The sequence below is a fragment of the Chenopodium album genome, chromosome 23, assembly GCF_948465745.1.
Source record: "Chenopodium album chromosome 23, dcCheAlbu1.1, whole genome shotgun sequence".
In the NCBI taxonomy this organism is placed as follows: domain Eukaryota; kingdom Viridiplantae; phylum Streptophyta; class Magnoliopsida; order Caryophyllales; family Amaranthaceae; genus Chenopodium; species Chenopodium album.
In genome coordinates, this window is record NC_137856.1 from 30480487 (window position 1) to 30494014 (window position 13528).

At 35.9% G+C, this 13528-nt stretch overlaps 1 protein-coding gene and 1 non-coding gene across 2 annotated transcripts; one reads left to right on the forward strand and one right to left on the reverse strand.

The window, feature by feature from the left end:
- Positions 1–855: 855 nt before the first annotated feature.
- Positions 856–9116, forward strand: LOC145607351 (putative poly(ADP-ribose) glycohydrolase 2). The gene is made up of 6 exons (XM_081663030.1): positions 856–1338; positions 2390–2493; positions 2595–2799; positions 2931–3035; positions 7326–7444; positions 7740–9116. Exons 1-6 carry the CDS (start codon positions 856–858, stop codon positions 7909–7911), a joined length of 1188 nt encoding a protein of 395 aa, XP_081519156.1. The 3' UTR covers positions 7912–9116.
- A 1708-nt stretch (positions 9117–10824) lies between these two features.
- On the reverse strand, positions 10825–10930 carry LOC145609901 (small nucleolar RNA R71). The gene has a single exon (XR_014106170.1). It is a non-coding gene; the product is annotated as a small nucleolar RNA R71 (small nucleolar RNA).
- Positions 10931–13528: the final 2598 nt, after the last annotated feature.

Genomic DNA, 13528 nt, shown 5'->3' on the forward strand with positions numbered 1-13528 from the left:
AGATTGTTCAAATTTAATTATTATACATTAATTTATTATTATACTTCCTTTGTTCTTTTTTACTTGATCCGCTTTGACTTTTACACTGTTTACCACCCATCCTTCGACCATATGTTGCGAATTATGTGTAAGGAAAAACATATTCATGTGTGATCTTGTTAGAATCGTCTTAATAAATACAATCATACTACATATATTTTACTAATGGAGAATTAAAGTTATTGATGATTAAAGCTATGCATCGTCGAGTAAAAAGGAACAGAAGAAGTAGCCTATAATATTAATTTCTATCCTAACATCCCAAAAAGGCTAAAACCAAAAAAAAAAAAAAAAAAAAAACAAACACACACATGTCCTCCACGAAATAAAAATGACAAATTTTGCCATTTGATAATCAAATTTGTTTATTTATCAAATTGATAAACATGTGCTTCCTTAATTTCTAGTTCTTCACTTATAAAACATGACATTATATCATTATCAAACCCTAAACACAAAACCCTAATCATTTTTTTTTACCAATACCGACAATCTATACTTTAGTATTTAAAAACTAGAACCAAAAAACTAAGAAAGACACATGTCCCCATCCATTCTATTACACTTCTCTAACCATAGTGCCACATGTCATCTTACATTATTAATTTTTTATTACACCATTTTTTTTAATTCTTTTATTAAACTTATACTTCATCTTTCATACACACTTCATCTCTCCCCTTTAATTCAACCTTTTCCTATTCTCTCTTTAATTTTAGCCCTTCCACCTTCTATTTAAGCCTCTTTTTTAAAGTTCCAAAATTTTAATTTCTTTAATCATGTTTCCGATTACATATTATACCCTACAATAATTTAATGATATTTTCTCACTTATCTCTCAATAACACATATCTCAAATCAATCCTTCCTTTTCTCCCGCCATTAACACCCCAACAATCTGGCTCAAGCTCAAGCTCAAGCTCGCTCGCATGGCCGAACCACCAAGTCACCGATGCTCTGCAACAACTCGCGCAGGGTCCGACTCAAAGCCGGGTCAACTCAGGCGAACGCCTCTTCGCTGCAATTTCCCGGATCAGAGGTTCTCTCCCTCTTTCTTCCAAGGATCGATTGGCCAATTCTACTGCTGATGGGTTTACCAAATTCTTCAGTGAGATGCTTCCGGAAGAACAATCTCGAAGATGGTTCGAAGATGTTGTGCCCAAAATGGGGGATTTGGTTTTGCGATTGCCGGCGCTTTTGGAAGCGCATTATCGTGAATGTGATAATATTGTTTCTGGGGTTTCTGCTGGGCTTCGATTGTTGGAACCCCAGCAACCTGGAATCGTGTTTTTGGGTCAGGTATATTTGATTTTGTTCATTTCTTGTTGATTTATGGTTTTGATCACTGTATAATGTATGGATTTTGGGTTTTTTATGTGGGTAATTATGAATCTATGTTATATTTTGGAAATTGATTCGAATCTTTTGTCGTTTCATGTTCTTTAATTGGTGATTGTGGCGGATTTTTAGTTGGGTGATTTTAAATTTGGGTTGTATGATTTTAATGATAAACCTAAATATTGGGGTTTTACTGATTTTGTTCATTTCTTGTTGATTTATGGTTTTGATCACTGTATATTGTATGAATTTTGTATTTTTTTTTTTTGGGGTAATTATGGTTATATTTTGGAAATTGATCGAAATTTTTTGGAGCAATTGTTGTTCCATGTTCTATAATTGGTTATTTTGGCGGATTTTTAGTTGGATGATTTTGATTTTTGATTGTAGGATTTTACTGATAAACCTAAGTTATTGGGATTTTACTGATTTTGGTTTTGAATTCTTGTTGCAAATTTCTATCTCAATTCAGTGTTTGATATTATATGCAATGGTCTTTGGGTCGACTTCCATCCTTCGGTGTGAGAGATTAGGCATATATTTATTGTCAGTGGAACTGTGGAAGGAAGAACTTGTATAATTCCAATTGATTGCATACATTTTATAGTTTATTTGTGTCTATAGGAATTCTGATACAGTCTATTGCAACTTTAGGGGAAAATTTGTGAACATATCTGACTACACCCTTCTCTATGGTGTGTTCCTTGAAAAGGCATTAGGCCAATTAGGGTAATGGTAATTTGTGCGACGTTTTGAAATTCTTAATATTTGGAATTACCTATTTTCTTACATGTTATGTTGTCAAGAGATGGATTTTTTATGTGTTATGTCTTAAAGTGTCAAGATTTTCTCAGTAGGATTTATTGTCTTATTGCTTCTGCAGTTCTGCTCCCTCCTTTCGAGGCCATCGTGCCCCTTGCTTGTACTTTCTGCTTTAGTTTCCTCCATCAACCTTGGGCGGAACAATATATGAAATGCATTTCCTAACAATGCTATTTGTGTTTTTATGTAGGAGCTTATTGCTGCTTTGCTGTCATGCTCATTCTTTTGCTTGTTTCCGACTCTTAATAGAAAGGCCAAACGTATGAAAGCGATCAACATGGATCAAATATTTTCGTATGTTAATCACCTTTCCTACACTTTTTTTTTTTTTTTTTTTTTCTCTTTCTTTCTTCAGAAAGTTACTTCAGATGGTTCTTTTCTTTTGGTGTTCTCAGGAGTCTTCATGGTAGCTATCATGCAAAGCAAGAGAACAAATTGAAGTGCATCACACATTATTTTGAGAGGATATGTTCGTCAAGACCTTCAAATTATGTTTCCTATGAAAGGAAGGTTCTCTCTCCGGAGCAGAACCCGTCTGTTGTTCCTCTTCCTTCAACTGATTTTTGGGCGAATTCTGCGGCTCCCCTTTGTGAGTTTAAGGTAAATTTTATGTGGAATAGAATTGCATGATTTTGTTTCTAAATTTTTTTACGAGCCTATGGCTATCTTTAAAGTTCTGGACTTTCATTAAACTATGAAATACATGGCTACATTTACCCTTTTTGTCAAAGATTTTCCCTACAGGCAAGATAGAGCACCATTCTCCAGGGTCTCTGGAAGTCGATTTTGCAGATGAATATATAGGAGGACTTGTTCTGACCAAGGGGTGTGCCCAGGTAGAACCTTCCTACTTTAAATGATTACCTGTCATTAATTACTACAGCACTACAGGGGATATTCTGCATGACATTGCATATTAGATTAAGATTTAAATTTAAATTTGAGTGTTTTTTTGTTGTCTCTTGTTAGGTCTGAAGCTTTAACGTATTATACTTTTTCCTTTCTTCTTTGATTGCAATTTGGGGATTTATGTTTGCTAATGCACATTTTATAACTTTAATATCTTGCTAAGTTGTACTTATATTTTAGTAAAAATTATCAAATTTTGATATATTGAAAGTTTATTTTGATACAAATCTAACATGATCCTAAATTGACTATATTTTTTCTGACGTATAACTCACAAGAGACGATCAGAAGAGTGTGTGAATAGTCATTTATGTAAAATTCTAAACATTTTGATTAAAAAAGAACGGAGGATATATTAGTTATATATTACATGAAGGGGATATGGACAATTGTAGCCCACAAAGATCCTCCTTTGTTTAATCTGCTGAGCTATGTTACATTGACACGGGTACGGGTATCCGATATTGGTACGTATCCGAGTGTCGGATACGCCATTCTCAAAAATTTAGGACACGGGGACACCGTCTTAACATTGGACTCGGGTACGGATACGGCAATAATTTTTCTAAAAAAAAAAATAAATAGATAATTCGTGCAACAAATTTAAAAATTGATTACATAAACTGATAAACGCATAACAAAAGTTCTTCAACTAGATAAAACTGATTACATAACCTCATTAAAACTGATTAAAGCTAAATATCCCAAACAATGCCGACTAAGTAATAAAAGACCACAAGCAGAGTCATACAAAAACAATATAGATATCAAAAGATGTTCTTCAACTGTTCAACTAAATGTCTAAATCATTGGCAGCACTATGATAACTCTAAAAAACACTTCAATTCTTCTCAAATGTCATCAAATGCTATTAGATATTTTCAAATGATAACTCTAAGAACCTTCAGGGAGAGAGATGTAATCCTGCCTCTGTTTGACGCTTAAATTATGAGCCCTTTTCTTTTGTTCAGCTTCATCATTTTCCCTCTTAATCTCGCGATACACGTCATCTGCTATTGTGCAAGGTGCAACACCTTGTTTGGGAAGTTTAAGCAAATGAGCTTTCACTTTAGAATAAGAACCACTGACTTCTTTGTTGCAATACTTGCATCTCCACGTCTTGTTACCACCTCCACCAGCAGATACACGCAAAACCTCGACATGAGTCCATAATGGTGTTTCATCAAACCCTACATTCTTGGTTGGCCGAGGCATGGATGCTGGATACAAATAACAGAGTATAAAACAGAGTATAAAATTAATATTGGATTATTCAAGTAAATAACAGAGTACAAAATTATAAGACAATAACAAATCAATTAAATTATTCAAGTAAATAACAGAGTATAAAAATTTGAAGATTATCATAATAACAAAGTATAAAAATTTGAAGATTATCATAAGAAAAAGATTATCATAAGAAAAACATTATCATAGAAAATAATGCATGCGATATAATTGAAGATTATCATAAGAAAAAGAAAAAAGTTTAGAGGGAATTTGATTTGATTTACTAACATACCTTGTGATATTTGGAGATCTGATAAATTTTCTTGTAAATACTAAATTTTGTGGAGTGTTTTACTAACATCCTCTTTTTATAGGGGTTTTTGAAAACCATTCTATATGGAGAAGCGGAAGAGTTTAATTTGAAGAGTGGTAGACAGTAGTTAATGAGGGAAGAGGAAGGGTCATGGAGAATAGCTAGAGTAGTCACGGAGGAACCGAGGAAGAAGGATTGGAAAGGATATTTTTATATTACTTTATATTTTTTTTTTGAAACATTTATATTACTTTATATAATTATATCCATATCAATAGTAGTATCGATATAAGTAACACGGATACTTCATTGAGATAGCAAATAATCATACACTAATTCAATAATTTAGTTCGTTAAGTTGATTCAATACATAATTATATATTGATCAATCGTTAATACATTGATTCAATAATCTCGTTCTTATATTACGTTAACCAATAGCATTCTAATGTTATTTCAATACATAATTATTAGATATTGATCAATCGATAAATCGATAATACATTGATTCGATAATCTCGTTCTATTGGATTCTTATTATTAGGTTAACCAATAGCTTTCTAATGTTGTTTCAATACATAATAAGATATTGATCAATCGATAAATCGATAATACATTGATTCGGTAATCTGATTCTATTATTAGGTTAGCCAATAGCTTATTATAAACGATTCCTTTGTTGTTTATTGTTGTTCTTGTAATGTTGTATACATAATTAGATATTGATCAATTGATAATTCGATAATATATTGATTCGGTAATATCGTTCTATTGGATTCTTATTAGGTTAGCCAATAGCTTATTACTAATGTTATTTCAATACATAATTAGATATTGATCAATCGGTAAATTGATAATACCTTGATTCGATAATCTCGTTCTATTGGATTCTTATTAGGTTAGCCAATAGCTTATTACTAATGTTATTTCAATACATAATTAGATATTGATCAATCGGTAAATTGATAATACATTGATTCGATAATCTCGTTCTATTGGATTCTTATTAAATTATTAGGTTAACCAATAGCTTTCTAATGTTGTTTCAATACATAATTAGATATTGGTCAATCGATAAATTGATAATACATTGATTTGATAATCTCGTTCTATTGGATTCTTATTAGGTTAACCAATAGCTTTCTAATGTTGTTTCAATACATAATAAGATATTGATCAATCGATAAATTGATAATACATTGATTCGGTAATCTGACTCTATTATTAGGTTAGCCAATAGCTTATTATAAACGATTCCTTTCTTGTTTATTGTTGTTCTTGTAATGTTGTATACATAATTAGATATTGATCAATTGATAATTCGATAATATATTGATTCGGTAATATCATTATATTGGATTCTTATATTATTAGGTTAGCCAATAGCTTACTAATGTTGTTTCAATACATAATTAGATATTGATCAATCGGTAAATTGATAATACATTGATTCGGTAATCTCGTTCTATTGGATTCTTATTAGGTTAGCTAATAGCTTATTATAAACGATTCCTTTGTTGTTTAGTTTTATTTAAAACTACTACGTAAGTATAATGATGTTGATTCGATAAATTGATTCGATCATTGGTAAATATTATGATGTTGATACCGATTAGCTAGTTATAATTATTTTTATTTCACCAATTAATTATAATCTCATTTTCTAGTAAAAAATAAAAATTAGGATGTGCGTGATTTCCCAACCATTGAACTAATCAATCAAGCTTTTAAGCTTTTATATTAAAAATATATAAAAAATTTTGCGGCTACGCCGCAAATAAAAATTAATTTATTTCTTTATACACAATATTTCTTTTGAAAAATGTTTCTTTTTAAAAATGTAGCAAATATCATTTATTATAATTCATTTGTTTTTCAAATATAGACAAACTCCATCTAATTACTATTTCTAGTATCGGTTTTCTTCTTTGAAAAAATATTACAGAGTATTAGACTTCATTTGTGTAAAAATTAAATAAAAGTTATACATATACTCCATTTATTTAATAAAGTGTATCATATTATTTGTATTTAATATACTTCAGTAATTTAGTTGTAAGATTTTTCCAATACTTTTGTCCATAATATATCAAAAATAGTACTGTATATACAAACACTCAAAAGAAAAACACTCGAAACCTTGCTCGGGAAGCCAAAGTAGTGCCAACAAACTAGTAATAATCTAATACTAGTAATTTGTACCACTTTTATTGGGAAACAACAACTGCCCACAAATTAACAGCTGTAAAGTAAATATAATACAATAGCAAAATTTTGCTTCAGAGTCGGTTCATCTTCTTCAACGGTTCATCTTCTTCAACTGTAAAAATTTTACAGTCACAAAACCTCCTTGAACATCACTTTCTTCCTATCCTCATCTAATTCTTCAAACTTTCAAAGCTTCAAGTATTTCAATGGCCGTCGTAAACTCGTAACCGTGTTCATCTTCGAAATTGTTTGAGAACCGTCTTCATCTTCTTCAAAGCTTCAACTCCTTCAATGGCCGCCGTACCCGAGAGCAAAATGGAGTATCCGGAACGGATTTCATACCCGGATCGGTGTCGCGTCGTATCGACCCGGGTATGCCGGCCAAAATGCCGTGTCCAAGTAACATAGCTGCTGAGTATTGCTGTCCTGGCATATCTGTTTTGATTTTTGGTTAATTTCTTTGCAGGAGGAAATTCGTTTCATGATGAATCCTGAATTGATTGTTGCTATGCTTTTTATGCCTTCCATGTCAGAGAATGAAGCAATTGAAATGGTTGGTGCTGAAAGGTTCTCAAATTATAGAGGGTGAGTGCTGGTGGAATCTGATGTTCAATCTTTTGAGCACTGACATGCATGATTATGATGGTTCACAAATTGTATGAGCTTGTTGTTCATTGGTTCTGAGTAACCTTTCTTCCTTGAAAAGATTGACATTGTCTTTATACTTGAAAGACCTTATCAAGGTTGACCGTTACTCTTTTATTAAAGTTATACATGCATTTATTGACATTTTTTTTTGTTTTGGGTGTTGACATTGTATAATTAAATGGTCCCCATACTCATGCTTATTCCCATCTTGCATTTTTGCTATTCAATGTAGGTATAATCCTTCATTTCAATATACTGGTGATTACATAGATAGAAGGGGAGTTGATGCTTTGCGGAGACGTTTGTCAAGAGTTATTGCAATAGATGCACTGCGCAGGGCAGGAACAAAGCAGTATCAGAGTGAATTTCTCTTGAGGTTTCTTTCCTATTTGAATTTTATCTAGTAGTTGTACAAGTAACTATAATATACGAAATGTAATTTGCTGTGTCTTCTGTCATATTTTGAATTGGACACATGGTGCTAACTTATACGATTGTGGTGGCTGATAGTGGCAGTTGTGTTTCTTCTAAGAAAGGATTGAATGGTGGCACTGGATAATTTTCAAGTGTTACTGCTTTCCTAAACTTTTTATTTCTCCTTCCCCACACTTAATTACTTTTCATTCTCAATAGTGTGGTTTGGTGGGGGATTTAAGGACTTGATTTGACGCTACATCAGGTGGAAGTTACACCCAAAGGATTTTGAATGTAAGGTGGGTGTCCTTGTACTCCACTTAGGATTGTTGAAACATAAATTTTCAGTTAGTAGGTCTTTTTTCATTGGTAATTTGATACATATTAGGTGTGGTGCACAGAATGCTATGAGCCCATGACCAACTGTTTTCTCCCCCCTTTTTTTCTTAGGGCATTGGGAAAATACTACTACGTGTTTTAATTTTTTTTTTTGCTGAGGTTGGTGACATAACTCTTAATTTTGGCAGGGAGGTTAACAAGGTGATAAGTGTTTTATTTGTCCACTTACCATGGCTTTTTAAAACACAATTTTGTACTCTTTCCCCTACTTCTATCCCTTTTTCTAACTCTTTTTGTGCATACTTGCATCTTTTGGCTTCCCCGTTTCTTTTTATGTGTGTGCTCGTGTTTGTAGGTGCAATGAGATTATGGTTAAGTAGCATGAGCATGAAAACTTTCTCGAGGGAGCATTATCAGGCAGGAGCGGGCGTGCACCCTTACAGGAGCGGCCGCTCCTCATCCCAGCACCACATTCTGCCTCCCCCTGCACATATAGGAGCGGGCGTGCAGCTTTCAAGGAGCGAGCGCTCCTCCCCGATCCTCTACTTTCTGCCCCAATCTGCTGCAAGAGGAGAGGGCATGCAGAGAGCCCAGGAGCGGGCGCTCCACACCCAGGAGCGGGCGCTCCTCTTTAATGGAGCGGGCGCTCTTTCTGTTCTGAAGCCCGATTTTGACGGATTTTACGATGTAACTTTTGGGCATATAAATACGACCCTTGGCTTCAGTTTTCTGGATCTTCTTCCCCTCTTTAGTTTTCTTAGGCCCTTAGTTCTTCTCAACCCTCATTAATTAGTTTAGTTTCTCAAAAACTCAATCATTTGTAAGCATTATTGGAAGTTTGTTCCATGAATTTCAACAATTTTCCCAACTTTGAAGTTTATTAAGTAATCTCTTTCCTCTATCTCTTGCTCTTAATTTCCAATTTTAATTGCTTTGAATTGATAATTTCTCCCTTAATCTTGTTTATTTATTCTTGCATGTTTAATCCATCCTTGTTTCATCTCTTTCCTAGCTTATTTGAATTCATGAAAACCCTTACTTTAATTGTTAGATTAATTTTCACCATGTTTAGTGAGTAGTTAATTAGCTAGGGGTTGGGTGAAGACCCAACCAAGCCATAGGTTGATTGATGTTTGTGCTTGCATGTTCATTTTGGGTTGATGATTGATTGTTAAAGAGTTGGTTGATTGCATGTGTAATTGGATGGCCACTTATTGCTCATGTATTCACTTCTATGCTTGCATTGAGAGATGAAGTCTAGTTGTGAGCCTTTTCTTATATGGTTATGCTAAATTCCTCTTGATTATGGTTCCTTGTTTGAATGATGTAGTAGTCTTAGTTGCAACAATTAGGTGAGAAATCTCAATTGCTTGTGCTTTAATGCTTTTTTGGACCGATCGAAAGACAAACCCGAGTTAGTAGTCTACTTCTCATCGTTAAGACTTGGTTGGCCTATCTTGTTAGTTGAGTTTGGCTTAGGAATGCTTAGTGTTGTGGCTTCGAAAGAAGGCAACATTGAGTGTCCTCTCTATCACCCAAATTGTGTTCATGCTTGCCTTGTGTTTTGACCCATTGGTTTTGTTGGCGTCGATTCCCATTTTCCCCTGGTGTTTGTCTCCATAGTAGTTACCTAATCAAAACCCCCAATTTGTGACCGAACTAGATTGCAACCGTTTCATACTCTCGGTGTACTTACCCATTCCATGTGGATACGATCCTCTACTTACCCTAGACTTGTCTTAGGTTGGTTTAGGTAGAAATAGTGTTTGGCTTGAGGGTGATTGTCCAACGACCGACCATCCCTCTACCAAAATGGCGCCGTTGCCGGGGAATGGCGTTAAGCATTGAGTTACTTATGAGATATGTGAGACTAGTTCATTTGTATAGCTTTATTTTTCTCTGTTTTCTTTGACTAACCTACTAATCTCCTTTCTAGTCTTCTTTGTTTATGCCCAAACGCAGCAATAGGACACTTCCTCTTGTGCCGTTGAATCTCGAGCTTGAAAAAGTAGTAAGGGCAAATCGAAGAGAAAAGAGGGCGAAAGCTAGTGGTGCCACGTCAAGTGAGCCACAAGTGGTAGTTGAGTCCGATCAATCTAGTTTTAGTGAGACTAGTGGAGACGCCATTCCATTAGAGTCACCAAGGACAAATTCTCCAACTTCTCCACCTCTTCACCAATTTGAGATGGCTCTTCCAAATAAGACTTTGAGAGAATTTGGTGTTCCTCCTCCGTATCAAGAAGCAAGTGGGATTGCTACTCCCGCTATTGAAGCAAACAACTTTGAGATAAGGCCCGCCCTTATCACCTTGATAGAGGGTCATCAATTCTCCGGGGCAAAGCATGAAGATCCCATTGCACATCTCAAGCAATTCACACGGTATTGTAGCACCGTGAAGGCAAATGGGGTTACTCCGGAGTACATTCTCTTAAGCATGTTCAAATTCTCTTTAACGGGCAAGGCAAGTGATTGGCTTGATAGATTGCCTCCGAACTCATTGAACACATGGAATGAGGTGACTTCGGCATTCCTTGGGAGGTTCATTCCTCTTGGGAAAACGGCGGAGTTGAGGTCCAAGATTTCTAACTTCCAACAAGAGCCCGATGAATCCCTCTATGATGCTTGGGAGAGATTCAAGAGTTACCAACAACAATGCCCCCACCATGGAATGGAAGATTGGCTCTTGCTCCATGGGTTTTATAGAGGTCTCTTGAGATCGGACCGCATACTCTTGGATGGAGCATCGGGAGGACCTATCATGAACAAGCCACCCACAGAGGCACTAAAGATCATAGAGGATGTAGTTCAAAACTACACCGATTGGAGCCCCGATGAGAGAAGCACTTCCACGAAAGGAGGAAAGTATGAGGTAAATGCTATAAACATGATTAATTCAAAATTAGATGCTTTATCTTCTAAGTTTGATCAATTGCAATCCTCTTCTCTATCCCCTTCCCCACGCCAAAATTCACATGCATCTAGTTCATTAAATGATAACATGTCAATACAAATGATGTCTTGTGATGCTTGTGGAAGTGATGATCATGTGACTTCGGAATGCTATTTGCTAAATGATTCATGCTCCCCTTCCCCTTCCATGGAACAAGTAAATGCAATCAACAATGGTCAAACCAATCCTAGGTATGACCCTTATTCCAACACCTACAATGAGGGATGGAAACATCACCCAAACTTTGGTTGGAAAGGGGGCCAAACCCAAGGAAATGGTCAAGGTCAATATAGTGGCCAAAGGAATGTTCAAAATAATCAAGGAAACTATAGGAACCAAGGTAATGGTAACTATGTGTCAAACAACCAAGTTAATCAACAAAATGACAATAGGTATCACCAAAGAGGTCAATATTCGTCTAATCATAACCCACCCGGTTTTAATGGAGGAAATAGACCTACCCTTGCTCCTATCCCTCAACCTCCTCTCCAACTTCAAGCTCCCCCTCCTAAGTCAAGTCTAGAAACAACAATGGAAAAATTTGTTAATGCTCAAACCAAGAAAACCAATGACTTAGAGGAGTCTATCAAGCAAGTGCAAGTCCACAATAAGATGCTAGAAACTCAATTAACTCAATTAGTTAATGCACTTAAAAGTAACAATTCTAGCACCTCTTCTCCTAGTCAAGAAGAACATTGTAAGGCAATTATAACTAGATGTGGGACTAGCATAGATGAAACTCCACCCATGAGCTTGCAAAAAGAGAGTGAGAATGAGGAGGTTAGAGAAGAAAAACAATGTGAGGAGTCTAAGTCAAGTGAGGATGAGATGGTTGTCATGAGTGAGTCCACCACGGTGAGCTTAACCGAAAATTGTAGTGCAATTATCGAAAACCACTCTCCCACTAAACTAAAAGATCCCGGAAGTTTCTCTATTCCTTGCTCTATCAAGAACGTTTCCTTTGAAAATGCCCTATGTGATCTAGGAGCTAGTGTGAGTTTGATGCCTTTTTCGGTTTATGAGAAACTTGGTATAGGTGGTTTGGTACCCACTAATGTCACTCTTCAACTTGCCGATGGATCCACCAAATTCCCTAAGGGTAAGATTGAGGATGTCTCTCTCAAGGTAGGTAATTTCACCATTCCGGTTGATTTTATTGTGCTAGGAATGACGGAAGATGCCCTCACCCCTATTATCCTAGGTCGGCCTTTCTTAGCAACGGGTGGTGCAATCATTGATGTTAGGGAAGGAAAACTCACATTAAATGTGGGTGATGATGAATTTTGTCTTACTATTGACCCTAAGAGAGGATGTCCTTCCCCCATGAAAGATTGCATGACCTTAGAGGCTATTAGTGATAATGATTTGCATATGTTGAGAATGCTTTGTGCTACTAATCCTCTTTTCAATGTCCATGAGTCAAAGCAAGGTTTGGATAGGTTTGATGAGGTGATTGCCATGCTTGCTTGCCTCAAGACTATGCTTGAAGATGGTGAGTCCGACGCTCACAAGGATGAAGAAGGTGACATCAAGGCTTCCAAGAAGAAGAGGAAGGGAAAATCAAAGAGAAAAAGGAAGAAGAAGGAGGATTCAAAGAAAAATGATGGAAATGAATTTGTTGTAGGTGTTAGTCAAGTAAACAATTTAGTTTTGCCCAAGATGGCAAGTTGTAAAAATGAAAACAATGGCGACAATTTGGTTTCGAACTTTATCCCACCTTGAGGATACTTTTCGAATTTGCGTCAAGCTAGTGACGTTAAAGAAGCGCTCCCGGGAGGCAACCCGAGTTTTTTTGCTTTTACTCAAGAAAAAGAAAAAGAAAAAAAAAAAGGAGAGAGAGAGATGAAAGACCTTAAACTAACACTTAACATTTTGAATGTTTTGTTTAGTGTTTTGTTTTGATGTAGGTAATTTGCTCGGAAAAAAGAAAGGTAGATTTGGAAACTCCAGTTAGGAGCGGGCGCTCCTACCCGGGTGCACGCCCGCTCCTACTAGCAGCAAACAAGCAGGAACTCCAGCAAATTTAGGAGCGGGCGCTCCTGAAGGAGTGCGCGCTCGCTCCTGTATACACAAAACTGGGCAGGAACTTCAGAAATAGTAGGAGCGGGCGCTCCTACCTCCTTGCACGCCCGCTCCTAAGTTCAGGTTAAAAAAAAAATAAAAAATAAAAAATAAAAATTTAGTTTTGAAAAAAAAACTGGCAGAATCAAAGTGAAAAAGTAGGAGCGGGCGCTCCTAACAACCTGCACGCCCGCTCCTACTATCAAAATCAAGGCAGTAGCAGCTTCAAAGGCAGGAGCGGGCGCTCCTCCCCTGCC